This window comes from Strix aluco, chromosome 4, assembly GCF_031877795.1.
Source record: "Strix aluco isolate bStrAlu1 chromosome 4, bStrAlu1.hap1, whole genome shotgun sequence".
In the NCBI taxonomy this organism is placed as follows: Eukaryota; Metazoa; Chordata; class Aves; order Strigiformes; family Strigidae; genus Strix; species Strix aluco.
Window position 1 is genome coordinate 3,476,925 of NC_133934.1, and position 26,824 is coordinate 3,503,748.

At 50.8% G+C, this 26,824-nt stretch overlaps 1 protein-coding gene across 7 annotated transcripts in view; it reads right to left on the reverse strand.

Moving 5' to 3' along the window:
• Positions 1–488: 488 nt before the first annotated feature.
• The window catches only part of RNF24 (ring finger protein 24), a 33,192-nt gene continuing 6,856 nt past the window's right edge, over positions 489–26,824 (reverse strand). For 2 of the 7 annotated variants that reach the window (XM_074821825.1, XM_074821819.1), the window contains exons 2-7: positions 25,749–25,830; positions 15,188–15,337; positions 7,731–7,773; positions 6,700–6,741; positions 3,666–3,745; positions 489–2,158 (exon numbers count right to left, since the gene is read on the reverse strand). In XM_074821825.1, the coding sequence (XP_074677926.1) occupies positions 2,020–2,158; positions 3,666–3,745; positions 6,700–6,741; positions 7,731–7,773; positions 15,188–15,330 (447 nt within the window). In that variant the 5' untranslated portion in view covers positions 15,331–15,337; positions 25,749–25,830 and the 3' untranslated portion in view covers positions 489–2,019. Of the gene's footprint in view, positions 2,159–3,665; positions 3,746–6,699; positions 6,742–7,730; positions 7,774–15,187; positions 15,338–16,963; positions 17,357–18,134; positions 18,356–20,805; positions 20,912–25,748; positions 25,831–26,824 lie in introns of those variants that run through there. The other 5 variants (XM_074821821.1, XM_074821822.1, XM_074821824.1 and 2 more) reach the window with 4 other exon arrangements.

Consider the following 26,824-nt stretch of genomic DNA (forward strand, 5'->3'; position numbering starts at 1 on the left):
CCCCGGGAAATTCGGCAGTGTGGAGGCCGGGAGCTGAACCCCTCCAGAGCCCGTGGCCGGTGGGAGGTTGGCGTTAGCCCAGCCAGGCCTCGCTGCCAGCCCTGGGAGCGCCTGCCCGCGGCCGGGGTTTGGGCTGGGAAGGTTTATTTTGAGGAGAAACCTCCTCTTTCCGAGCGGGACAGCCCACGCGTGCCCGGGGCGTGCGAAATCCCCCCTCGGCCGGGGATTTCCAGGGTGCGTGGGGCCACCAGGCGGCCCCAGACAGGGGGTGAATTCCCCGATCAGGCCCCCGCTGGAAGCAAAAGCTCCGCTCTGGGCCAGGGACCCCCCCCAGCCCCACACTGGCCCTGCAGAAGGGGCTGGTGGCCCAGTGGGTGCCAGCCACCCCCCCGGGGGTGACAGAGGGCTGAGCAGCAAGGGATGGGCCCTTTTTCCCATGGCCGGGGTCTCCCAGGTACCAACTCCCCCCCCTGCACACACACCCCTGCTTCCAAAACCTGCTTTTATTTACATTTCAAGTCAAATCACATGCAAACTGTTTGGTCTTTTTTTTTTTTTTTTTTTCCCTTTCCTTGTTTTTCCTTAAGAATAGTGTGATTAGCAAAAAAGACGCATTATTAGAATTTTAAAATAGCAATTAAATATACAAAAATATAGCTTACAAAACCCCCCCCCCAAAAAAAAACCAACAAAAGAAAAAAAAAAAAAAACCAGCAACCGTTTTAAAAAATATTCTGCTGCAGAATTTGTAGTGTACAAACACGTCTATGAGGCTCCACGCTCCATAAACAGTCTCGGGAGTCGCACGGTATTTACAGGAGGGGGGAGACGACACCCGGAGCCTTCCCAGCCCTGTGCCCCATCCTGCGCCCGGGGGGGCGGGGGGCTGAGAGAGCCGCCACCGTGTAATACTGACACCCCCCCCCCCCCCAAAAAAAAAAAAAAAAAAAGGAAAAAAAAGGGAGTAAGTTGCAAAGATAAAGGGGGACGCCGGGGCGTTTGCTACCGTGCCTGAATTCGCCCTGCAAGGTGGTCAGAGAGGTGAGGGGGTGGCACAACTCCCCCCCCTCCGCTGTCCCCAGCAGCTTTTGTGCTCGATGATGGGGGCTTTGGGCAAGGAGAAACGCTGCCGGCTCACGTGTCCCTCGCCCAGAAACGCCCCCGCTGGAGCCAGGCTGAAAGGGATGGGATGAACCCAAAGGACAGGATTTTTGCCTGCCCCCCCCCACCCCAGCCAGGCCGTGCCGCCATTTTGAGGAGGAAGCTCTGATGGTTCACGCCAGGATCGTGCCCCTCCCGGGGACTAACACCCCGCTGAGGTAGCCCATTGCGCCGAGGAGGGGGACAGCCACCCCCGGGGAGGGTTGGGGGGTACCCAAAGCCCACGAGACCCCACACAACCCCCCCTTTGCCCTCTCCCCCACCCCATTTAGCCCTTTGGGAGGAGCAGCGGGTGCTGAGGAGGTGCCCGGGGTGGGGCAAGACCCGGTTTTGCAGGTCGGGATTGCGAAGGCAAAAGTCACCCCGTTAAAGAGGAGAAACGGGGCAGGAACCAGCCGTGATGCTCCGGGGTCTCCCCGCCCCCACCACGTTGTGTTTTAGGCATCGTTTTTGAGGGCGCGGGGGGGGGCAGCGGGGCTGGGGAGCGTACCGGGGCGTTCGGGGGGGTCGTCGCAGGAGGCTGTTGGGGGGCTCCGGCCTCCCCCACGCTGCTTCCCGGCAGACGAAGGGACGTGCTGGAAGAAGGATGTCGTGCAGGCGCCCGCGGAGGGACCCCCGAGTCCCTTCCTCGCCCCGGGAGGAGGAATGGAGCCCGGGCTCGAGCGTCAGAGCCCTCATCCCGGCACGGCTCCGCCCAGGCAGGGGTTTGGGGCGCGGGGCTCTTGCGCATCGGCCGGCGGGGACGTGCCCCCCGCTAAAGTGCTGCGGGCCCCCCGCGGCCTCGCCTGCCCCTCCGTGCTGGTGCCGTAGTGCTTTGGTTGTCTCCGAGTCCCCGGGGCGGCGGAGCTGTCCGAGGAGCTATACGATGTTCTGCGCGCCGGGGAGGGGGCCCTGGGGGGGGCCGGGGTCCTGCTTGCTGTGCAGCTGCGCCAGCTGCAGCACCGGCATGTTGCAGAGCGGGCAGACTTTCCGCACCTCCAGCCACTTGATGAGGCACCTGGTGGGGGGGGACACACACAGACATGGGGGGGGTTAATTACAGGGGTGCTGCAGAAATAAACCCCACGCACCCCATCAGGGCGGTGGCCACCCCTGGCCCTCCCCCGAGGGGGACGGGCCATGGCCCGGGGGCTACAGGCCAGGTCTGAGCCATTGCCACCCTCCCTGGAGCTTGACTGCTGCTGAATTTTTGATTCACCATTTAGGTGCTTTTGTATTTTATTAGGACTTTTGTGTGTGTGTCTATATGGATTTTTGTGTACATATAATATGTTTTACATATAATTTATATATGGTTTATATATAATTTATAATATGTTTTATGTATAATTTATGTTTTATATATAATTTTTATATATATTTATAAAATAGGGCTATAAAAATGTACACACACACACAAATATATAAAATACATATATACACACAAAGTTATACATGAATATATGCATTTTATAATCTATAATTATATATATACATTATATATATACATAATACTATATATATACATAATACTATAATTATACTATATATATACTATACTATATTATACTATATATATACATAATACTATAATTATATATATACATAATCTATAATTATAATCTATACATTATATATATACACATCACACATATATATTATGCATCTAAAATTCATAGTGGTTGACATTTTTATAAAATACATATATTATACATATTTATATTATTTATAGTCATATCATCTATACATTAGATATATTTAATATATCTTTAATATATAATACACATATATATGTGTGATAATATATTATACACAATATATAATATTATATAACATAATATATATTATATAATAAAACATTGTACACATATATAATATTAGACACAATATAAAAAATATATTGTATATATTATGTGTAATATATATTAGATGATATATACTATGTATATAATATATAAAATGATATATACTATATAAAATACATATGTAAGATTTTCTTATACACATTTTTCATAGAATCCCCGAGGGAGTGGGAAGGGACCCGTGAGGATCATCCAGGCCAACTCCTGACTCGCCCCAGGACAACCCATGAGTTGCCCCCCCCCAGCAAGCCCCATGCAAACACTTCTGGACCACCAAGAGCCTTGGGGCCGTGACTGCTTCCCTGGGGGGCTTGTTGCAGTGGTTTTGAGTATCTCTTTTATAAATATATATGGATTTTATAGATGTAAATATATATATACACACACCAAAATGTACCTGTACAGTTTGGAATCTCTAAAGTCTCTATCTAATAAGGTGAAGGGGTTTTGCCAGCTCACGACTGGACCTTTGCTGCTCCAAATGCTCAAATTCACTCGATAAGGGGCTTTTGCTGCAATTCCCTCCTTCCCTTGGAATTGGGGTGTAAGAAACCCCCGGCGAGGAGCAGCAGCAGCCGGAGCCCTGGCGCCAGGAGCCTCCCCGGGGCTCGCCGGGCAGGGTTTGGGGTAGCCCGGCTTGGCTGCCCCGTGGCCCACACTTACTTTCTGTGGAAGGCATGTTTGCAGGGACAGATCCCCAGCTCGTCCTTGGGCTTGAACTCCTCCAGGCAGACGGCACAGATCTGAAAGACACGAGAGGCAGAGCGAGAAGCAGTCAGCAGCCGGGAAGCATTTTTTTTTGCACACCCAAACTACATGAATGATATCTCCGAACCGGCCAAAATACTCCCCCCAAAAAACCCCTCCCCCTAAACGGTGCCTTCAGCCAGTTTCCATCTTCTCCCCAGCGCTCGCCTCACCCCTGCCTTTGGTTGGGGATAAAAAAATAAAAGGGCAATTTGGCTTCTGATGCTGTGAGGATCCCTCCCCAGGCCACAGGGAAAGCAAACTCCCCTTTTACTATAAACCCTTTTGACCAAGAAGCTGCTTTTATTTTTTGCCCCCTGTGCTGCAGAACAAACATTTAGGAGGTTTCTGCATGGCAGAGGGATGAAATCCCCACTAAAGCCTTCCCAGGCTTTGCTGTCATGGTTTTGGGCTCACGGGCTGAGGCTCGGGTCTCCCCTCCCCAGTGGAGGGGACCCCAGGGCCTCCCCCAAGCAGCAGCCACCAGGCTGGGATGTGTTTGGACATGCCTGGAGGCTTTAGGGTGCAGGGGGACAGATCCACGCTGCTGCTGGGTCCCTGGGCCCGAGCTGCATCCGCAGGGATAACTCTGGGAAGAGGAAAAGGCAAAGGGTGCATCTCTATCCCCGGGCTGGGAAGGTTGGTGGCTGTTTCCCCAGCGGGCAAGAGACCCACCGAATCTTCCCCTCCGCCACTGTTTCTTTCTGACCCGTTTTGGATATTCGCAGGGATTTTAGATATTCCCAACTCTTTTTCCCAGCCTGGGAGTCTCCAGCAGTCTGAAACAAGGGCCAACCCTGCTGCCAAAAGCCCTCGGGATGAGGCAGGCGGCTGGCAAGCGCCGCGGGAGGCTCCCGGCTTTCCCGGGGCCGTGGCCCCCGTCGATACTTTCCAGCCACCCAAAGCTCATCGGAGAGTTTTTTTATTGAGCGAGCAAATGCTGGCATGGCTGCTCGGGTCGGCCCCCGAGGAGCACACAGACGTCTTGAGCCCCGTGAAAGCCAGGGAGAGGCAGCGTGGTGGAAAAAAAAAAAAAAAAAAAAAGGAGAAAAACCAAACGCAGAAACACGGGGCTGAAGAGCTCGGCGGGGACTTTCCCCTCCACAAGGCTCCGGGCGAGCCCTGGCAGCCGCCCCGTGATGTTGCAAAATCCAACCCCCCCGCCCCGTGCTCCGCTTTCCAGAACTGCTTACTGTAAATACCAAAATCCAAATGCCCAAAAAAGGGATATTTTGGAGGGAGACAAAGAAAATCCTTTCCAGCCTTTCCCAAATCCCAGGGAAGAGCTGGAGCTGCTGCTCTATCCCCTTCCCCATGGACCCCTCATCCTCCCCGAAGGCGTTTGGGCTGGGAGAGCTCGGAGAGCTGGGGATGGAGGGGATGGAGGGGGAGGACAGAGGGTTATCGCTGCCATTCCTGGCTCCCAAATCCTTCCTGCAACGAGCTTCTCACCCCAGGGAGTACTTTTAAGTCTGTGTGCTGGCAAAAAACCCCACTGCAAGTCAGTTTAATGCGAGTGGATCAGAAATAGGGGCCTGGAGCAGGGACCTCCACCGCTCTCCTGCCCTCAGGATTGAGCCCCTCGGCTGTGGGGAGAGGAGGGTGAGGAGGAAACCTGGGATGGGCTCTTGTTGCTCTGCTCAGGGAATTAAAAAAAATAGCAGTTTATAAACAAATGGGGCTGGTATTTAACAGAAGAGTGGACTCATGTCCAGGACACGGGTGGGCATTTTTGTTGTTGTTCAGGGAAATAAATCCAGCCCGTGATTGAAGCAGAGTTCGAGCAGATTCCTGCTCAACTTCAGCACAAAAATCGGTCTGTAAATAGGGACACTCAGCCCCAAAACAGCCTGGCAGCCTGCTGAGAACAACTGATGTTTTAAACCTCAAGGGGCGAGGAGGTGGAGGTGGATTAGGGTAACATCGTTAATCTGAGCTGTGTTTCAGCCTCCTCTTAGCTCGTTAATCCAGCGAGGAGCCGCTTCTGCGCCCGCGTCGGGACGGGGCAGGCGCTGGTGCAATTCTCCCTGCGAAGTTTAAATGCGAAGTCCACCAGGGCTTTGCTTTATGGCTGCCATGGGCTCTGCCCTCCTCCTGAATCCAAGAAGAAACCCCCATGTTTTTGGGGCTGGCAAAAGGATTTTTAATTCTTAATATATCCCAGCAGACACCCCTTTGCCCACCTCTCCCGGCCCCCTCTTCTCTGCAGAGCAAGAGCGCGAGGGGCAGGAGCCTGGGGAGTGTGTTTATCTCTGATTTTAATTAAATCCCAGAGCAGTTTACTCTGCCTGAGCAACGCAGCCGGCAGGGATGTGCTGGATATCGTCACGCTCTGACGGTGGCGAGGCTGAGCGGGGCTGGAGGGGACGTAACTGTCACAGGACACTGTTCATACACAGCCCAGCCTGCCTCTGCCTCCCCTTGTACCCACAGCTTATCACAGTGATAATGGTAATGTGATCAATAATAATAATAAGGCAGTAAGTAATAATAATGCAGTAAATAATAATAATGCAGTAAATAATAATAATGCAATAAATAATACTAATGCAGTAAAAGCTAAAGGGGACCCAGGAGGAGGAGGGAGACGGTTTAATCCAGACCCATTGCAGATGCACTTTTACCAGCTGCATTAACGAGCAATTAGTATCTCTGAGAAAGAAAAGCAGCATCAGGGAGATGGAGCTGCCAGCACAGCCCTTAACCTGTCCCCACCACGTTCCCCGTAACGGGGTAAGAGGCTGCCAAGCAAACCCCGCTGGTGGCAGCGAGCGGGCAGTGCTCCCAGCACACCTCGCTGTGTGTTTTGCTCCTGAAGGAGTTAAATGTGAGTTTTTGCACCCTCCTACCTCTGCCAGCCTTTGCCTGTCCCCCACGCCCTCCCCAGAGCGAGGAAGAGGAGGGTGAGGGAGTCTTTACCACTATGCTACCACCCCAGGGATGTACTCACCTCGTGTAGGTTCAGCTCCTTCACCTTTTCCTTGAGTATAACCTGTAAGACAGAGCGCTGGGGTCAGGACACAGCTGCTGCCGTGAGCGTTTGCAGCAAAAATCTCCATAAACATCGATCCCATTTAGCGTCCCAGTAGAACTGGAAACCCCCAGTAAACCCAGCACAGCCACGGAGCGCATCAGATCTTCACCCCTGTGCAGAGACAGGAGGAAGGCAGCGCTGGCACAGCTATAACCACTAACACGAGGACCAAATCCAGCTTTCCTCCTGATTTAAACCTCCTGGGCTCCTGCGTGGACGTCTGCTGCTTCTTTTTCACTCTAGCCAGGCTAAACATCTGGCCAGGGCTATAAATCCAGGATGACCGTGTGTTACTGCAGCGTATCAGCCCAACTCCACCCAACTGTCATCCTGCTCGAACGACAGATCGGAGGCAGAAAAATTACACATGCCCTGGAGAAAACGGGACGTTGAAGCAGCAACCTGACACCGACCTCTTGGCTGTGTTTATTTTAACACGGCACGTGTGGGTGCGTGCAGAAAACAGCTGGGTTTGCCAAGGTGACGTGGAGGTGTTCCCTAGGAGGGGTCCCTATGAGAGCCCCGGGTGGGCCGGAGCTGCTGGGTTCAATGCAGGAAGCAGATTTGGACCCTGAAAACATCATTTGATTGCTGGGTGAGCAAGGGCATTATGGCTCACCAGCGGGAAATAAGGCAAGGGTTTGGAGAGGCTGCTCAGTTGAGGTGTTCCAGGGGTGGAGATGTCCCCACTGCTGAGGGACCTCGTCTGAAAACACAGAGACCTGCAGACTAACGGGGGAGAGATGCTCCTGGGGTGCCCAGCTGGTAGAAAAAAATCAAACCAGCCAGGACAGAGGTTTGCCCAGGCGTTACAACTTCTCTTCCAAGATCAAAAGCCTCCCAAGGAGAAGAACAGCACAAGGAAACCTGATAGAGTGACTACTCCGACATGGATTTAGTGCTAAACAGAAGGGGAGAAGAGGACAACTTACTGTGCATCATCTCACCTGTTTGTAGGCGTAAAGCTCTTTGTGCGCTTGATGTCTGAGCCTGCAATCAGAACAGGGAGAAACATGAAGAGAGGCAAACAAATCAGGATTACTCTAATACCTCAAACGTTTCATTTCCCTCCTTTCCAGATCTAATATATATTTTTTTTCAATTTTTCATTTCAGAAACAGGAATGGCCATGTGAAATGATACAGTTAAGAAACAGCCAGCTTTTCTTGTAGCTGGGAAGGCAACATCTCCATCCAGAAGCACACAACCTCCTCCCCTTCTCCTCTTCTGACCTACCTAATTTTCCACGCAGATATCACCTGCACTGTTAAAACCAGCAAAAGCTGCTGAGTAAATCAGGAGCTGCCACAAATACCCCCAGTTTCCAACCACTTCTGCTGCCAACAACTTCTAGACTGCCCACAGCCTCTTTTTCCAAGCGATGGGTATTCAGACCCAAGGAAAGCTCTGCTCCCGCTCAAGCAGGGACGGGGAAGGAGCCCTCCCCCCTCCGAGGTTTCCCACTGAAGCCCCCATCACTGCCTGGGCAGTGTTGGGTTCCTCAAACACGGCTTTATCTTCAATTATAAGGTCAATTGTGCTGCTTCTGCCTCCCAAACAATGGGGAAGAAGCATTCAAGAAGAGGTTATCCGTCTGGCTGAGCAAGCTAAGGACGGCTACTTATCTGAAGACAGCACCCGAGCAGAAAGCTTTGGAAGAGAAGCAACATCTCTCACCTCCTATCGCAGGGGGCAACTGAATAACCAGAGATAACGAGCTGCCAAAAACTGCAACAGAACGAACCTGTATCTTGGGAATTTTTTATTATTTACTTTTTTAATCACAAGAGCGGACGGGGGGTGTGCTGTGTTAAAGAACGGGGTGACAAGCCCACATGATCAGCCAGGGCCAGAGCCGATGCAGCGGTGGAGCAAAATCAGGATTATAAACTGCATAAGCTGCTTCCCCCTACCTGCCTTTTGAAGCACTGTGCTCAGCACAATTTGGGGGGTTTTGGGTGTTTTTTTCTTTGCCTAACAGCATCTATTCCTGGAGAAAATCAAGGGATGGAGGGAGAGGATGAACCTATTCCAAAAACACCTGCTGCAGTGGGAAGTTCAGCTGGTGGCAGCTGGAGTTTGAGGTCCATCCCCTCCCTCTCCAGGGGGCACCAGTGGGAGCATTTGTCCCCACTCCCCAGAGTGAAACAGCAACCACAAACACACGTCACATCCCTTCATAGTTTTCAGTTCAAACTATTATTAATAAAACATCTTTCCACGGCAGAACAAACAGCAGCCCATTTTCTGCAGCCTGGCAGAATGCTCTGCAGGCATCAGCTGGCCAGAGAAGCTGATCACGCTCCTAAAATAAATATGTTTTTAAACAAACAAACACTAATATTACTTCTCGTTACAAGACATGGCTCTGAAAACTCAAGGGGAAAGTCATCAAGGCTAAAGAGTTGGCCAAGGACTTTTAATAAGATGTCAGTGTGTATCTGCAGGGCAGGGAACATTTCCCCCAGCCAGCCTCGAGTGTGGTTTCAGATGGGAAACCCCCTCGCCTGTAATTTCACTTCTCCAGAAATATTCTGGGGGCTGTCTCAAACCCTGGCTGTTTCACCCTGAGCTCTCAGAGGCTTTCTGGTCCTGCAAGGCTGAAGTGGGCGAGTTATAAAAATAAGATGTAAAAATAGATCCCTGTCCCTTTTGCTTGAAAACTCCCCCCCCAAAATGTCACAGGCCTTGAAAGTCAAGAAATGGGTAAAAATGCACCTTAATGCTGCAGAGAAAGTTGCAGTAAGTCAGCTCCTGAGCCCTGAATTTAGCGGGGAGACATCCCTCCTCCTCTAACGCTGCTGCCTGGCAGGGAACCTGCCTGCGGAGCCACGGATAAAATGGCAGCAGGCAGGAAGGAGAAGGCTGGGGTCCCATCCCTCCACCAGCGACCCCGCACAGAAACATGAGCAGAAGATGCACAAACAATAGAGAAAACAGGATGAAACCAGCCTGATCCACAGAGATCCGGGTGGCTGGGAAACCGGTTATGAAATACAGATGGGGCAAAGCACGATGCTCGGCTGGAGAGCGTGTACAAGGGGAAAAACCCTCCCAGCACAGGAAAAAGCATCTGTCTTACTGAGCACCAAGCGGCCACCGAGGCTTTGACCCAGATGAAACTTTGACCCCAAGGAACCAGCGGCAGGCCAAGAGGGAATGGCCTCAAGCTGCGCCAGGGCAGGGTCAGACTGGCTCTTAGGAAGGATTTCTTTGCAGAAGGGGTTGTTGGGCGTTGGAATGGGCTGCCCAGGGCAGGGGGGGAGTCCCCATCCCTGGAGGGGTTGAAGAGTTGGGTTGACCCAGCACTGAGGGATCTGGTGGAGTTGGGAACGGTCAGGGTGAGGTTCATGGTTGGGCTGGAGGAGCTTCAAGGGCTTTTCCAACCTCCATGATTCTGTGATTCTGTGACGAGCCAAAGCCACCAGAGAGAAGGTGTTTTGCAGAATGAGCCCAAGCATCTGCAGATGCTGCAGAGGCACCTGGACCAGCGATGGGGAAGAAGTGACCACCTGGCCATGGATCCATGCAGCTCCATGCTGTCAGAGTGCGGACGCTACAGTGCCACAGGCCAGGGCTGAGCTTTACAGGGAGACTTTGCCAAAAAAAAAAAAAAACCAAAACCCAACCTCCCTGAAGGTTATGGGGAACGGCACGAGCACATCTGGTCCCAAAGCATGCGAGCTCGGTGTGCTCCTCCATGCTTTCCTCTCAAAGCCAGGACCCTGGGCCAGATGGATCCCGGTCGGACCTAGTGCAGCTGTTGTAAGGAGACCCCGGGTCCTGGCGAGCGTTCTTCCCCGTTGGACCCAGGGAGGCCTTCATCCATCTCGTGTCCAAAGCTGTGACTCCGGAGGAATTTCTGGCAGATGGCTGGTTTAGATAAGAGACCACACAGCGTCTTGAAAGCCAGCGCGTGGCTGGAGACTGCGTGTGCGCACGCCGTCACCCATCCCTGCATTTAATAACCACCTCTCGCTGGTTTTGTGGTCTCTCTCTCCAAGGTTTCCATGCCTCCCGCAGGGAAGGGAGCACCCCCTTTCTTCGGGTGACTCTGAATCACCTATAGCAAGTGAACGACTACGGGAATAAAATGTAGAGGGAACAACTTTTTGCAGGTTTTCCTCCAAGATCTGCTTATTTGACGCTTTACAATAAGAGTAGAAAGGTACCGGGCGTTGGCTCTTCGCCCCATCACTGCTTCGCTCTCCCCAGCCCAGCCAGGGTCCCTGGGCTCTCCAAACCCAACCACTGCCTTCGATCCTGGCAGGTTTGAATACAGAAGGAAACAGCCCTATAAAAAAGGGCTTTTTAAGGGCTACATACCCTGCGCCTCCCATAGAATTTGAGCCTAGTCTGGGCAGAGACAAGCCCCGTGCAACCCGCAGTGAAGCACGAGCAGGGACGCTGCAGCATTTACGCAGGGTGAGGGTGCCCGGCCACTCGAAGGCGTGGAAAGCATGGCGTTGCTCGGCTCAGCATCCTTCTGAACTGGGTTTTAAGGGACCGAAGGCAACATGAGGTTATTGCTTTCACTAATTCAGCAGAGCTCAGACACAAATGGCTCCTTGCAAAATTTCATTTCCTTTGTCTTTGGCTTTTTTTAAAAAAAAATTTTCCAAGCAGAGGCAGCAGCCATGAGGGTGGGACCTGTGCTTTGTACCGGAGTGGTTTGCAGCAGCAGAAAAGCTCGAGATTCACCTGAGCTGCGCACAGACAGCGACGATTTTTGCTTTCCTTTTGGCTGAAATTCCTATTGGACTCTGTTTTGAGCCAACCCGATTAAAAACGTCAATTCTTCCTCCCGTCGAAGCAGGCAGCGCACTCCTCAGTGGCACAGCTGCGAAGTGCAGCCCGTTGCCCTCCTCCCGGGCACATCCCTTATTTACTGCCCTCAGCTCTGCCATTAGGGGTAAATACCCCTAATAGGCTTGGGGAGGAGTGGCTGGAGAGCTGCCAGTCAGAGAGGGACCTGGGGGGGTTGATTGACAGCCGGCTGAACAGGAGCCAGCAGTGTGCCCAGGTGGCCAAGAAGGCCAATGGCATCCTGGCTTGTATCAGCACTAGCGTGGCCAGCAGGGACAGGGAAGGGATCTTACCCCTGGACTCGGCACTGGTGAGGCCGCCCCTCGATGAGTGGGTTCAGTTTTGGGCCCCTCACTCCAAAAAGGCCATTGAATGACTCGAGCGTGTCCAGAGAAGGGCAACGGAGCTGGTGCAGGGTCTGGAGCACAGGTGTGATGGGGAGCGGCTGAGGGAACTGGGGGGGGTTTAGTCTGGAGAAGAGGAGGCTGAGGGGAGACCTCATGGCCCTCTGCAACTGCCTGAAAGGAGGGTGCAGAGAGGGGGGATGAGTCTCTTGAGCCAAGGAACCAGCGGCAGGACAAGAGGGAATGGCCTCAAGCTGCGCCAGGGCAGGGTCAGACTGGCTCTTAGGAAGTATTTCTTTGCAGAAGGGGTTGTTGGGCGTTGGAATGGGCTGCCCAGGGCAGGGGGGGAGTCCCCATCCCTGGAGGGGTTGAAGAGTCGGGTTGAGCCAGCGCTGAGGGATCTGGTGGAGTTGGGAACGGTCAGTGTGAGGTTCATGGTTGGGCTGGAGGATCTCCAAGGTCCTTTCCAACCCAGATGATTCTGTGATTTTGTGATTCTGTGATACACCAGATACTGGCCGGGGATGCGGAGGAGGGCTGCACGGGATGCTCTGATTCAGAGCAGGTGGTGAGAACCAGGGCCCAACGGATGGTGTCATGAGCTCTGCTCCTTCTTTGACAAATATCTGCAGATGTGTGACGCACGAGAAGAGGGAGAGGATGGGCTGCGTTGCCTCTGCATCTAAGCAGGGCCTGGGGAAAGCCACGAGCCGCTGTTACCTGAAAATAACCCCCCGCGGGTGCAAGTGGAGCCCTGGAGCTCCCCAGGGGACCGTCCCTGCCCATGTCCCTCCACCCTGGGTCGGTTTCTTTGCGATGACACAGTTTGATCCAAGATGCATCTGCTTGTTAAATTAACACCTCCCTTTTACACAGCCTCCAGAGGTTAATTCCGTATTAAAGCCACACATCTCATTGCAGAAGGGGTCAGGAACGTGTGGGGTAATCCAGGCTTTAGCAGCTCATTCAGGAGGGGGAAAAATTTGATTTAAATTCAATATTTTACTTTGTATACTTCCTGTCACAGGACTATGGGTATTCGTTTGCTGCACAGCCAGGCACCAGCAACGCTTCAGTCATAAATGGCACCGAAGGGGAGAGACATGGCAAACCCTTCCCACAACAATCATCTGGGATGCTCCGCAACTGCAGGCACGTGGTCCTTGTCCCACTGTCCACCGACAAGGCTTTCCAAGCTCGAGCTTTTCTACCCCACACCAGCAAATTCAAAGGAGGTGAATGCTCCTGGGGTACATCGGCACAGCTAAAACTCGTGGTACAGTGAAACCCTCCAAGACAGGGGCTGGAGGATTCTTGTTCGGCTCTGTTTTGCCAATAACAGAGCTGGGGGTGGTGGTTTGAAGAGTGATTCACAGAGTCTCTGTAGAGTTTAGGGCTATAAAGGGATCATTAGGTGATCTAATCCAACCTCCCATCTATCATAGGTCGTTAAATAGCACTTCGTTACTCCTGGGAACAGGAGCCAAAACATCTCATCCAGAAAGGTCCTCTGTCTTGATTTAAAGACCTCAAGAGACGGAGGACTTGACACTTCCCTTGCAGGCATGTTTCAGTGGTTACTCACTCCTTCTCTTACAACATGCCTCCAACTTCTAAATTTAAAGATTTTCTGGCTTGATCTTCCAGACATTACTACTTGTTATTTTTAATTTGGGGTAGAACACACCCAGCAAGACCCAGTGCCCAGGAAAATACTCTGAAAGCCCAAACACTTCTTCATTTTGTAAATGAGCCATATAGATTTGGCTTCAATCTGGGCAAAACACGTCCTTGACCCTTCTGAACACTATTTATTTTTTTTTTTGCGACCCCTCCCACTGCTGTCCCAATTAAAATGTGAACAGTGGACACAGACACAATATCCCAGCACAGACCTTGTTAACGTTGAGCACTGAGACACAGATCGCCTGGTTGGGGATGACCCCTGGATCTGTTTCTGCCGTGTCTGCCAGGGTGGACAGATACGTTGCACCTTTAAACAACTTTTTCTTGTGTATAATTGTGGTGAAAAGTGAAGATATGATGCCCAGGCAGCCCAAGTCACCCCTGGGTAGGCCTGGATTTGGGCTCACCTCCAAGTTTTACAAGGCTTTGCTTCACGCAGAGTTGAAAATAAGCAGAAATTATCAAATATTTAGAAGGCAGCACTGAAATCTTGCTTCCCTGGTCTACAAAAGCAGGACAAAAACATTTTCAACATCCTCTGGATAGAAATCCTGGTGGGACTGGCTGCTGTGAGCCAGCCAGATGCAACCTCTGTGGTGCAAGAAGAGACCAGGCGCCTGTTTTACAGGGACAAAGGGAGGGGATGCGATGGATGTGCAGCTAGCAGGGAGCTGAGGCTGTCCAAAAAGCCAGAGGGGAGGTAAAGGGATGGAAAAGCTCCTCTGCAACTTGGCAGGAGAACTCTGGGCATGCAGGATTACAGCAGACCAATGCCCTCTGCTCCCGGCCTCAGGGAGAGGCGTAGCCAGCCCCACATCCCGGGTTATCAGCACAACTTGCCCCATCACCACCTCGATTTCCAGGCACTGTGTTTTTCTCCACTTTCCCTCCAGCAGGAAGTTTCTCTTCTCAATTAGTGGCCCAACTCTCTCCCCAATGGCCCATAAAACAATTAAAACAAGCCCCAAACTGGAACAACCTTTAACCCTCCCGCCCTGCTCCCCATCATTCAGATTAACAAATCAACTCTGCATCATTAATCTCTAAACTGTGCTGTTGAATGAGCAATTTGTGCACAATAACAAACGGAGCAGGTATTAAACATTTCTTAAGCACGCAGTACACAAGTTACTCATTAAAGAGGAAAACGTGTTGAAACATTAAGCAGAAAGCAGGAACCATAAAACATCTCTTTCCAGTCTTTTTGAGAAGCCAACCATGTTTTCATGCCCGTTTGAGCATACATATAAATATATCTCCTGTTTTCAGAGCGAATAAAGTAATTGCCTTGTGGGACTGGTAGCTCCAAGATGTGTTGGGCTCAGTGTTCACAGCATACGTGCAGTGGCTTTATTAGGGATGAATGTTAGGTCCCACACTACAAGGCTGAGCAAATTATTTGATGATGAGGGAAAGTTAAACTACTTCAGGGGTCACATCAGGCTGTCATGAGACGCATCACGGAAAGACAAGGTGATGCCACCCTCTTTTTGGGATGGAGGGATCAATGACAGGCTCGTTCTGAACCTGGGGGAGCTCCTGAAAACAGCTGGGGAAAATTCCCTTACCTGATCAAGTAGCAACAGAAGAGCAAACTGAGGATGAAGACGAAGATGGCCGTGCCGAAAACCACGATGTATATGTTGAGAGGCAGGTTTTGGAACCCGATGTTCGGCATCCTGAAACTGTAATGCTGGAAGTCCGAGCTCATGGGTAGGCTGCGGAGACAGGGAGAAAACAGATGGAGGTGAGGCTCCTTTGGCAGCATGGGATGCCCTTCGGAGAGCAACGGTCCCTCTGAAGGCAGGCAAGGGGGGAAGGAGAGGGCAGCCAGCAGCGCTGCCTTCTCGCTCCTCACCCCCCAAGGTAAAGGCATCCTTGCCCAAAACTGAGCCCCCAGCTCGGTAACCCTGAAAACAAAGCAGGGCTGGAGCATCCAGGGCTGGGATTTTTCTTCTCCCGCTGTGTGCTTCTCCTCCAGCTATTTTCCCCTCTTCTTTACACACATCATCCTTTAAGTTAAACGCTGCATCAGATGGATTTGCATCCAAGCAGCCCCAGCTGCAGCCAACGTCCCCCAAACCCCTCATTAGTTTGGCCAAAACACTGAAAGCAGCCAGAAAGCTTTGTAGCAAGGAAGTTTTTTCTTCCCTTCCCCTCCTGCGGTTTCTAAGATCAATTCCTCATTCTGCAGAAATCCCCCCTCCAAAATCACCGAGTGTGCACATGAACCAGCGCGGGTTCAACACGCTCCTGGCGCATCCCCGGCAGAAAGGAGAGGACAAGGACATCGCCCTGCCATACGGCAGCGCCGCCGAGAAACTATAGGGGCCATAAAAGAGACTTGGTTTGTTTTTTCCACGTGAGATCCAGGTTAAGGTGGTGTAAGGGCTTTTTTAGAGGTTTCAGTTTTATTCCTCAGCACAAGCCCAGGCTGCCTCCCCCCAGCAAAACCCCGAAGCACCCACCAGTGGCAGCTGAGAGGAAGATGCAACAATTTTGGCTGTCAAGGTACCTCATCTTGGATGCGTGGCCAAAACCTCCCTCCCCTCAGAGGGACCCAATTAAACCACGAGCAGCTGCCTGGGATAACGACTTCAGCGTATCATCTCTCCCGTGATTTTAGTTTTATGATTCATCGCACGGGACACTAACATTGTACAGTATTTTACATTAACCCTGACAGAGTGTTTTTCAGGAGTCAGGCAGAAAACCAGCCCAAATGTCTCTGTATCGCTGTAAAAACCCCCTTGCTGCCATAACGCCACGTATTTATTATTTCTTCTTCTTCTTCCTTTCTATTGCAATCATTCTCTGAGCCATTCACCCCTGAATGACCACAACCGTCTCTGATCAGGCATAAAGTTCACCCACCCCCAGCTTCGAAAAGGAAGTTAAAAAATATGCCTTGTTTTCCTTTCTGCCCACAGGAGAGGGCTGGACGTGGCGTGCAATTAAGTTTCACAACAAACAGGGAAAGTACCTGCAGTCTGAACCCCATTTCCCACAGAAAATTACCGAGGGATAATAAAACCCTCCCCCAGAGCGGGGAGTTTTCAACGGCGCATTAATTGCACGGCTCCTCATTTTGCACGGGGCAAGAAGACGGCGGGGAAACCGCGGGACTTGAACCCAAACGTGCCGGGGAGCGACGCTCCAAAAATCAAAGCATCCTCTGGGCTGTCCCTCTCCTCCAAGCAACATCCTTGCTCCTGCACCTCCTTTCCCCCTTAAGACCCCTTTTTTGCCAAACCCCCCGGGTTTTCCTCCACCCTCCCATCATATCTGTGTTGCTCGCACATACGTTGCACGCTGCCCAGCTGCTGTGCAGGGAGCAGACTCACCTTTCATCCCGGCTGCTTCGCCGGCTCTAGCCCCTCGCCTGCACCCTCCTCGCACCCCTCGCCGAAGGCAGCATCTCCAAACGCCCGCCCAAGAGCCTCCTCGCTCCGGCTGCTTTCGGTTTCCTCAGCTCGTTGGAAGTTTTGAGGCAATTTCTGGTAAAGCCTGGATTTGATTAAAGCCTCCAGAGACCAACACGCATGTTCAGAAACTCTCCCGGCCAACGTGGAAATGCTACAAGAGCTCAGGGAGCCAGCACACCCCGCTGCGAGCACTGGTGGGGATGGGATTTTATAGCACGGCAATCACCCAGCAGCTCACGCTTCTCCACCAATGCTTGCTCCACTCAGCTGAGCTGTTTTGCTTTGCAAATAAATTTTAAAAAGCGAAAACCAGCCCCCAAACCTTTGTTCCCAGCTCCAGCAGAGTTAATGCGCAGCTCAGTGTCGCTGCGTAGGGTTGGGTTTGGTTTTTATCTCCACGCTGTTTGCTGGGTCAAAGGGATTTTAGACGGTTCAAGGGCTCTCCCCTTGGTCACGCTCACGCGACAGAGCATGTTTCGGCTGGAGGATGAGGCTCTGGCTGTCCCTGCTTGCCCTTGGGCTTGTGTTGATAGTCGCTGGCATTGGCCAAGACGTTGGCCAAGGTTGGCCGGCTCCAGCTCCTCAACCACCCAAGAGAAATCAAACATCCTCCTGGCAAAGCTTCAGGTGATTTTTTGCAAGGAAGGAGAGATCACTCTTGAAGAAGAGGCAACAAAACCAACCAGCACCAGACTATTATTTTTCTTTCCTTTACAACTCCTTCAACTTTTGATCTTGTTCTTACCAGAGCCGGGGGCTTCAGTTCAGCTCTGCCACCAGGAGATGCTGCAGTGGACCGAGCACAAAGGCAGAGGTGGTGGGTAAGGAGGACCCAGGCTGGATTTAGGGCAGCAAATCTCATCAAGCCAGAAAGGCTCCTCTCATGGTCGTGTCCAGCCGAGCCATTCAGCTCTTCCACTGGTCCCCGTGACCACAGCCACAGCTACAAACCATCACAGCCCCCAGCAAACAAATGGTTGGTAGAAATGGAGCTCCGTCCCACCCACAGCATCCTACTCTCTTTTTCCAACAGTACCACTTCCCTAATATTTTACCCCAAAAGAATGTCACCAATGCAGTTGTGACCTACCTGCTGGCCATACTGCAGGGGCTCAGCCTCCCAGGGATGACCCTCCGGTCCCCTACGGTGCAAGTCCAATGAGTCCCACACCAGATTCATCCAACCCCCGTGTGAAATAACCTTCTCCACATCGGAGCTACCCTGGTCCTTCTCTCCCTCCTGCTACAACAGTTGAGAAATGTTACGGCAAAAAACTAGGAGGTTAGAGGGAAAAAATAAGTTAGCCTGCACAGGATCCAGGAAACTGTTAACTTTAAAAGACTTCACTGAAATCTGATGATTTTAAGCAGCCAAGCTTTGGGGTTGGGTTTGGCTTTTTTTTTAGGGGAGTGGAGGGGGGAGGAACTGTATTTTAATCTGCTTCAGATTTGTGAGAGCACAGCCAAAAGAAATAAAAAATGAGCCATAAAGAAGGATGAAAAGTTTCTGGTGCAGAACAAAAGCCTCCCTGTTGCTCTCTCCATGGCCAAGGCATTTCAGAGCAGGCAGATGCCCCTCCTGGGGCAGCCACTGGCCCCAGGATGGAGGGCACGAGCTGCCTGGAGGAAAGGGGGTTGGTACCACAGAAGCCTTGCAGAGGGGAGGATTTCCCCGGGGCTGGATGGGACCCTCTCTGCGGCGTGAGGTTGTTGGGTTGTCAGGGGAAGATGCTGACTTGCTCCTCGTCTATAAAATGAACCTGCCATGATGGCAGAGATGAAGCAGTGGGGAGTTTGGGCAGACACTTGCCCAATGCCCCATCTCCCCGAGGTCTCCGACTGTGACTGGGTCCATGGGGTCTGTGCGTCCTCGCAGAACGAGAAAACACGGGGAGAGGACCGTGAAACATCGAGGGCAGGGAAGGGAGCAAGCCAGCCAGCAGCACTCAGGACAGAAGAAATAAGTTTGCCGAAGAAAAATAAACCTGGGAAAAGAGTGGGAAGAAAAAGCCCTGAAGCACGGAAGCCCTCCAGAAGTCCCAAGGGCTGGCTGGAGGAAAATCCTCTAAGTGCACATTAAAAAAAAGTAAATATATATACGTGCATCCATATTTCTTTGCAATATATATTATATATTGTACATAGAATATATTGCAAATATATTGAGAGAGAGAGAGAGATTGCAAACAGCTTTGACTAAAGCAGAGGAGAGAAAATCTGATTTTCCCAGTCTTCAGCATGGAGGGAACTGGAGGGTATTTACTTAACGATACAACAGCTTGCAAAAATAAAAAGGAAAGGCAGTGTCCTCACGATGGGGCCGTACGTGGGGATGCAGAGAGAGCTGGGGATGGCAACGCTGCAAAGCAGAATGACCTGAGCTCTGTGCCTCCTCCTTCATTACACCCTCCAGTGAATCAGCAACGCAGGGCCAAGCACATCCCCGTTTCTTGGACGCCTACAAAACCAAGCTTTAATTAAAAGCCAAGTTATGGTTAATGGCATATCGAGAAGTCAGGAAGTGAAGTGTTACAGGTCAGCATTAACTCGCCGGCTTTGCAACACCTTTGATTACAAGTTGGGCTGTTAAAGGCAAACCTAAATAAGCCACCTAGCCAAATTAATCCCTGTTACAATCATAGCAAGCACTTAATGCGCTTAATAATCAAGGCCAACCTCTCACCCAGAGCTTTCATCAGGAGATCTCAAAGGGATTCATAAAGGAGGCAATTATCTTTTTACAGGTAGAGAAACTGAGGCAGGGAGGTGGGGAACAAGGCAGGAGAGCCACAGTCCCCGAGGCTGGGGGGTGACACCAGGGATGCCGCTGGGCCGCTGCAGGTGATGCCACGAGCATCATTCACGGGCTGAAAGCCACAAATGTTTTCTTTCCTGCTGCTTTGCTGTGTGGATTTGAACTGTGTGCTCCTTCTCTGAGTTTTACTTATTAAAAGGAGCTGCTTGCGCTTTTTAAAAAAAATATTATTATTTATTTATAACACCAGTGCATAAAGGGGCCAGGCGAGCGCTGTGCATCATACCTAAATATAGCCCAGGCACTGGGTGGAGGGGTGGTTTCTGCCTCTTCTGTTGTAAATAAAAACCCATTTTCTGAGGGATTTACCTTATGTTTTTGAGACAAACAACTTCCTCTGCAGAGATTCAAAGCAAACCTGAGCTGGTCTGAACCTCCTGCACAAACTGGATGGAGCTGGTGGTCCGCAGCATCCCACCGGCCAAACTGGTGAAGCCAACCCATCTCCAGGAAATACTGAGCTTTAAAAACTCAACAAAGCCAGACACATACAGGTTCCTGTTGCCCAATCGAAACCAAGGATCTCAGGGAAAAGAAAATGCTAAGCCATGGCAAAACTCCAAGTTGAAATATTTTATCGATGGGAAAGATTTCAAGCGGGCGCGAACGGCGTCTCGAGTTTCAAAGGCGTTACGCAAGTCCGCAACGTCTTTTATACAGGTTTAACCAAAACGGTTATTAACTCGGTTGAAAGTTAAACTGTGAGCAGCTGACAGGACCTTTCTGAAATACCCCAAGTTGTACGGCGAAGCGGGGTATTCTTCCATGCAATAAATCCACAACGTCAAGGTTATTTAATGGGTATGCCTAATAGGATAATATTTAAAAATAAAAAAAAGATTTTTCCAGGTTTTTAAAAAGCAGCAGCGAGAGATGCCTATTTTTAACTCGCAGGCAAAAAAAACCCAACCCCTTGAGAACCCCAAAAGAAAAGCGAAGCCCTGACCTCAAGCAGCTGGAAGGAATTTCCTTCAGCTCCACCTCTGGAGCTGGTCCAGCGCGAGGATCCGCAGCACAGCGTTGGGAAAATCGCAAGCAGCTGCAGAGCCAGTCCCCGAAAGCAGCACCACTGTCGCTCGAGAGATGCCGAGATGCCACGTGGCCACATCGCCTTTGCCTGGGATGGAGCGGGGCGAAACCTCAACGCTGCTCCGGCCGGGAGCGACGTCCTTTGCCATCCAAAACCAGGGGACAACAGGAGTGACGGGACGGGGGGAAAATCCAAAATTCTCAGCACGCTGCCATTTTAGCAGAGCTACGACGATCCTACGGGGACGGTGCCAGGCCGCAGCCTGGCTGCATCCAGCGCCGGCCCTGAGCATCCAACCGGACCCACCTCCTCGACTGCAAAGCCGGCAGCGAGCAGAGGAGGAGCGTGAGAGACGGCGCACGGCTCGGCAGCGTTACTGATTAGCGGGATTAACGAAGGGCGAGCATCCCAACAGGTCCCTTGTGGCCCCTGACACCACGGGGCAGAGTCGTGTTGAGATCCAACAAAGCTCGTCCGGGGTGATGCTGCACCGCAGCTGGGGAACTGAGGAAACTTTTGGGTGTCAAACGGAACAAAACCTGTTTATTTTACCCATTTTAGCTGCGTGCAGGTTTGGGGGATGGCGGTGGATTTTTGTTGTGTGCCTGGACAACCAATAAACCAAACTGACCTCCTTCAAGAACCGCTTTGAACCTTTGATCCCTTCTCCCCAAGAGCGAACCCGACGCTTTTTTTGAACTGGAATCAGGAAATTTCCTGGCTGTGCTCCCCGGCCGGCACACACTGAGCACAAAGCCTTAAGCCTCTCTCCTGCCTTTGGGCAGGGGGACACAGTCAGAGCGATGTGACAATGCAACGAAGCAATCAGCCACTGGAAAAAAATAGAAAAGTCTTTATGACAAAAGAAATAACCAGCAGCACAACCGGTACCACTGCAATTTTCAGCAAGTGCTTTTGATTCTGGGCAGTGTAACAAATGATCCCACGATGTTAATACCAGAGAGCACCTTTAAATGTGAAAATGTTTTTGCTACCGTTGGCAGAGAAATGTGCAGAAAATAGGTCAGCTGCAGCTCCCATCACCGAGCTTGAAGTCAAGTGCTTTCACCCAGCATTGTTGGAAAGGCAAACTAGAGGTTTGCTGAGGGCTGATTTTGCAAGTTCCAGGAAAAAAAGGCAAAAATAAACAGCAAAAAAAATCAATGGCACTTTTTAATCCAGTTTGCAGGAGGGGGGAAGCGGAGTTTGGAGGAAAGTCCTGCTTGGGCTCCCATCGGATCACAGAAATGAGAAATGGAAATCACTTATCAGAAGGGTTTGAAGTGGAGTCAGCAGCTTCTCACTTTGAAACGCACACACAAGCTGCCCACGTACGGTTCAGTTTGGTTCTCGGCGATGAAATAACACTTGAGGAATTTTTTCCCTTTGGCCTTGGGGATTTTTTCTATTTCCCCCCGCCCCCCCCCCCCCCCCCCCCTTTTCCTGGCACATGGCTCCATCCCACATCCAACGTCACGACCCGCTGAGCTCACTCTTCATCATGAAAGCGTGGTGGGAAAGGATGTGCCGCTGCCTCCTCCTGCCCCCAGCCCTATTCATACTCGGGGTGGTGAAAGCAGAAGGCAGCAGCCCCCGGGTACCCTGTGTGGGGTCACGGTGATGGGACCACGTCACCCCATCCCTGCCTGCTGCCACAGCACTCAACAGAGCAGTATCACCCCGCACCACAGAGCTCAGGCGCTAAAAAATTTAATAATGCGCATATTATCAAAACTAGGAGTATTTTAGACCAAGCAAAGCACCAAAAGCCAGGGCTGAAGTCAGGCACCCCCATAGGGTGGGCAGCTTCACGCCGCACGTTGCAGCCCCCCTGCTCCTATTGCTCGGTGGAAATAATCTCCCGCCTGCGTTTGTGGTTGCTTCTCCTCGTTTGCTGAGTTTTCCCCAATTAAGAGGTTCCTTGGAGAAAGCAGATTGGAAGCCCTGTGAGAAACGCTCAGCCTATGCTGCTGAAGGGCCAGAGCAGAGAAGTTGGTGTTAAACGCTCCGGGGAATTTGCAAATTCCTGGGTGACAGCGAGAGCCAGGGAGGGTTCCCAGAATATCGCACCTGGAAGAACATCTTGCTTTGATCCCAGACATCTTCAGGCTGAACAAAAGCAAATCATCTTCTGCAGAGCAGAAGAGCAACCGGCCTTCTCTGCTCTTTTATATTAAGCAGCAGATGGACTAAATGACCTCCTGAAACCCTTTTCCCCCTGTTTCCTAAGCTCCTTTAATGTGGAAAAAAAATAATCAGTGCAACATCCAGGGATCAATAATCCCTACAAAATCCTGCTGGAGGTAGGCACCCTGCGCCGGCGATGGGATCGCAGCTGCTAGCAGCCATCCTCTAAAGGCAGTAAGAAGAGCCAAGTGCAATTTGGGATGCAGGAAGGCATAATGCTCTCGTTTACACTAAATAAGGTTGCTAGGTTATGGATTTTTTTTGGGGGGGGACATAAACTGAAAGGGGATCCAGATGGCTGTAGAGCCTCATGGTGGAAAAGCAGCATGAGGCCAGAAAGGGAAGAATTCCTCTTTATGCTGCTGCCGTCTGCTCCTGGGCCCTGGATTTCAGTCCTCAGGAATGCTCTCCGTGGACCCTTTTAATTGCACCATTTATATTTGTGGTAAAAATTAAGTTGAAGAGGTAGCTGGATGCAGAAGAACAAAAAAGTTGGTGTCTGGATACTGGAAAGAAGTCACTAAAACAAATCCGATGGAGGAGCCATCCCCCAAAGCCCACACCGCTTCTGCAAGGTTTGTATTTTAAGATGCTGACAGCATTAAAAAGCCTTCAGGAAAACCCAAACAAACCCAAACCTCAGCCTGCTGGGAATTTACACTAATGCCACGTCACTGCTGTTTGCTATTTTTCCTAATACTTACAGAAAAATGAGCTGCGCAGTCAGCCCGCCCTTCCTCTGGTTTTAAAAAAAGTTCTGGGTTTTGGGGGAGTAGTTTTTTTGAATCGTTCCTTCTGCTCTGCTGACAGAAACTGGGGGAATTTTGCAACGCTTTAAAGCCCAGGAAAAAAACCCTCCCTGGAGCCATACGGATACAGGACACAAACTGCTTCACTCCCACAGGATCAGCACAAGCAAAGGTGGCCACGAGGATCACAAAAACCTCAAAATTTAGCTGGAAATGGAAAATTGAACTTTTCCACTCCCAGATTTGCATGGTCAAGCGAGGTGCTTGATGGAGATCAATATGCATAAACCCAACACAGGCATTATCTCCTCCTCTGTGGTGCAGTTTCAGTGCTGAAGGCAATGCCATGGGATACCATCCTTCCCTGTTCACCCCAGCACCGTGGTCTGACCTTAGTGGGATGGAGAAAGTCAAGAGACCTTAAAATTCAGGGTTACCTGCAGCACGGGGTCTGTAACCAGAAGATGATGGACCGCCACACACGAATTTTCAGCATTACCTACCCACACCCCCATTTTGCCAACAGACATTGCTTCTTACATGGGTTTCTCATAAATTGAGCCCAAAATAAGTAAAACCCCAAGTTACAGGTGTGTTGCTGATGCAAAACTCATTATAAAAAAATGGAACAACTTTTGAGAGGGTTACTTAAAGTTTGTATTTTGCTTGCAGCCGACCAAACAAAACCTGCTAAATATTTCCCAACTGCTCCAAGGCTACCAGGGCCTCCTCGGGCAGTGAAGCTAAAAAACACCAACGCGACTTTCAGGCATGTAATAGTTTGCTGTCGGATCTTTACAAATTCCCGGGTGCTGAATTGCCTACTAGAAGGCAAAATACGTGAGTGGCACTAACGAGTCGGCTTAGCAACGAGCAGGCAGGCTGCCTCGAGTGTCTTTTTAAAGGTCAAGAGAGCACATGATGCCTGGGAGCCCTCGCGTTTGGTTTTTACTATGAGTTAAAGATACTTCCAGAGAGTCTGTTTATTAAATCGCTGCCTCGCACCAGCCAGCCACAGATCTTTTAAAACCAAGAATCTCCCCTCCTCAAATATCATTATCCCTCTTTCAACCCATTCCTACCCTTCCCCATCTTCACCAAAACGGTGGCATTTGAGAGGAAAAACCCGCATCGAGATGAAACGCAAGGAAAGGTCCCACCGCCGCGGGGATTTTCGGGTAGCGCCGCCGAGAAGCATCATTGAAATTCAGCGGAAGAAGCCGGTTTTCCTCCGCTCTGCGGGGGCTGCCATGTTAAATCACATTTGGATTCACAGTACAAGGCTGCTAAAATACCACCGCGGCGGCTATTGGCACATTTCAATGAAAACACCGTGGCCTCATTAGTATAGTGGAAATTATGAGCTTGTCTTTGTATATATTTAAAAGCTTGCCTCGGAAAGTATATTGGGTCGGGGCCAGAAATTCCTGGCTTGGAGCTCCTACCACTCGGCAGTTTGAGATTGCCTTGCTCCTGCAGGTCAAGCGACCGCTCAGCCATCGACCCGGAGGAAAAGGCATTTAAAAAATACCCTGCAGGGAAAGGCACGGGGCAATATGGCAAGAGGAGGCAGAACAACCAGGTTTCAACTAAATCCTCCTCCATGTTAGCTCCATGCGTGGTTTTCCTTGCGAGCCGGTTAGGGATCGTGTCCTAATGAAGGCGCAGGTTATAATTAAGAGGATGCAGGGATGTGGGGTGCGTGGAGTTTCATCCCACTCCCATCGCTCCTGACAGCCGGGGCAAGAGCATCCCATCGACCCAAAAGCACCCTTCCCCTCTGGGGATGGACCACAAAAACCCCAATCCTTTGCAATAAGGGGCAACCTCATGAAATAACATCATTTTCAGGATCTGCTCATCTCGATATGTGATTTTGCAAGTCTTTATCAAGGAAAGCTTTTGGGTCAGCTCCCTACTTACCCGCACGGGCGCCGCAACGCAGCCAAGCCACGCAAACCCAATGTATCTGCTGAACGGCTACCGTGGTTTGGTGCCAGGGATGCTGGAAAAAAGAAAAAAAAACAAACCCTAATATTGCACAAAAAGCCAGATCGAGTGAGGGAGAGGATGAACATATTGTTTTTAAATGCTTTGATTGGCAAAGACTCCTATAAATCGGTTCAGCTCTTAGTAACAGCACGGAGATCCCCTTTTAAAACGCGGCGATGACGTTACGCGGCACAGAGAGAAAAGGGGGGGGAAAAAAAAAGCCTCGGCTAATCCTCACAATTTTATAAGCATCTGAGACACTAATCCGTTGATCTCATTGAAAAGGATTAGAATTACTCCCTCGCCAGTAAATTTAAGAAGTTTTCTACCAGATGTAAACAAAAGCGAAGAGCAGCCCGCAGAGACGGCTGCCACACAGCGAGTCCTTGCTGAGAAATCCTCACCCGGGCTGGTTTTGGGGTGAAAAAGGGGAATTTCCACCCCAGTGCTGTGGAGGGTTGGCTGGAGTGATGCTGGTATCCAAGGAGAGCCCAGTCAGCTCGTCCAGCTGCTGCTGGTGAAAGGCAGGATCCCATCCCGCGCGAGCATCCCTCTGAGGCATCACAACCCATTGTGGGGTCCCACTCTTACAAGAATGATGCCCCAACTAAAAAAAAAAAACAAAACAAAACAAAAACCCCACCAAAACCCCCCAACTTATCTGCACTGGCTATGGAAACATTATTTTAGTAGTCAGAAAAAAGAGAGGGCAAACTTCCAAACTTTTAAGCAGCAAATTGGGTAACCTGAGTTTTGCCCAGCTTCACAGCAACCTTCATCCACACTGCTCTGAGGCAAGGACCTGTGTTATTGAGGTGGAAAAATGTAACACGGCGGCCTCGTGTAAACAGTCTGGCACCAGCTGCTACGCTTGCAATGAATAATTCATAATATTAAAGATTATTTGATTTAGAAGATGAAGCAGGCAATGTGCAACCTGGTTTCTGATACCAACCGCAGTTCACTCCTAAGTTTGATGTTCTGGCTGTTAAGAGAAATTTTAATAG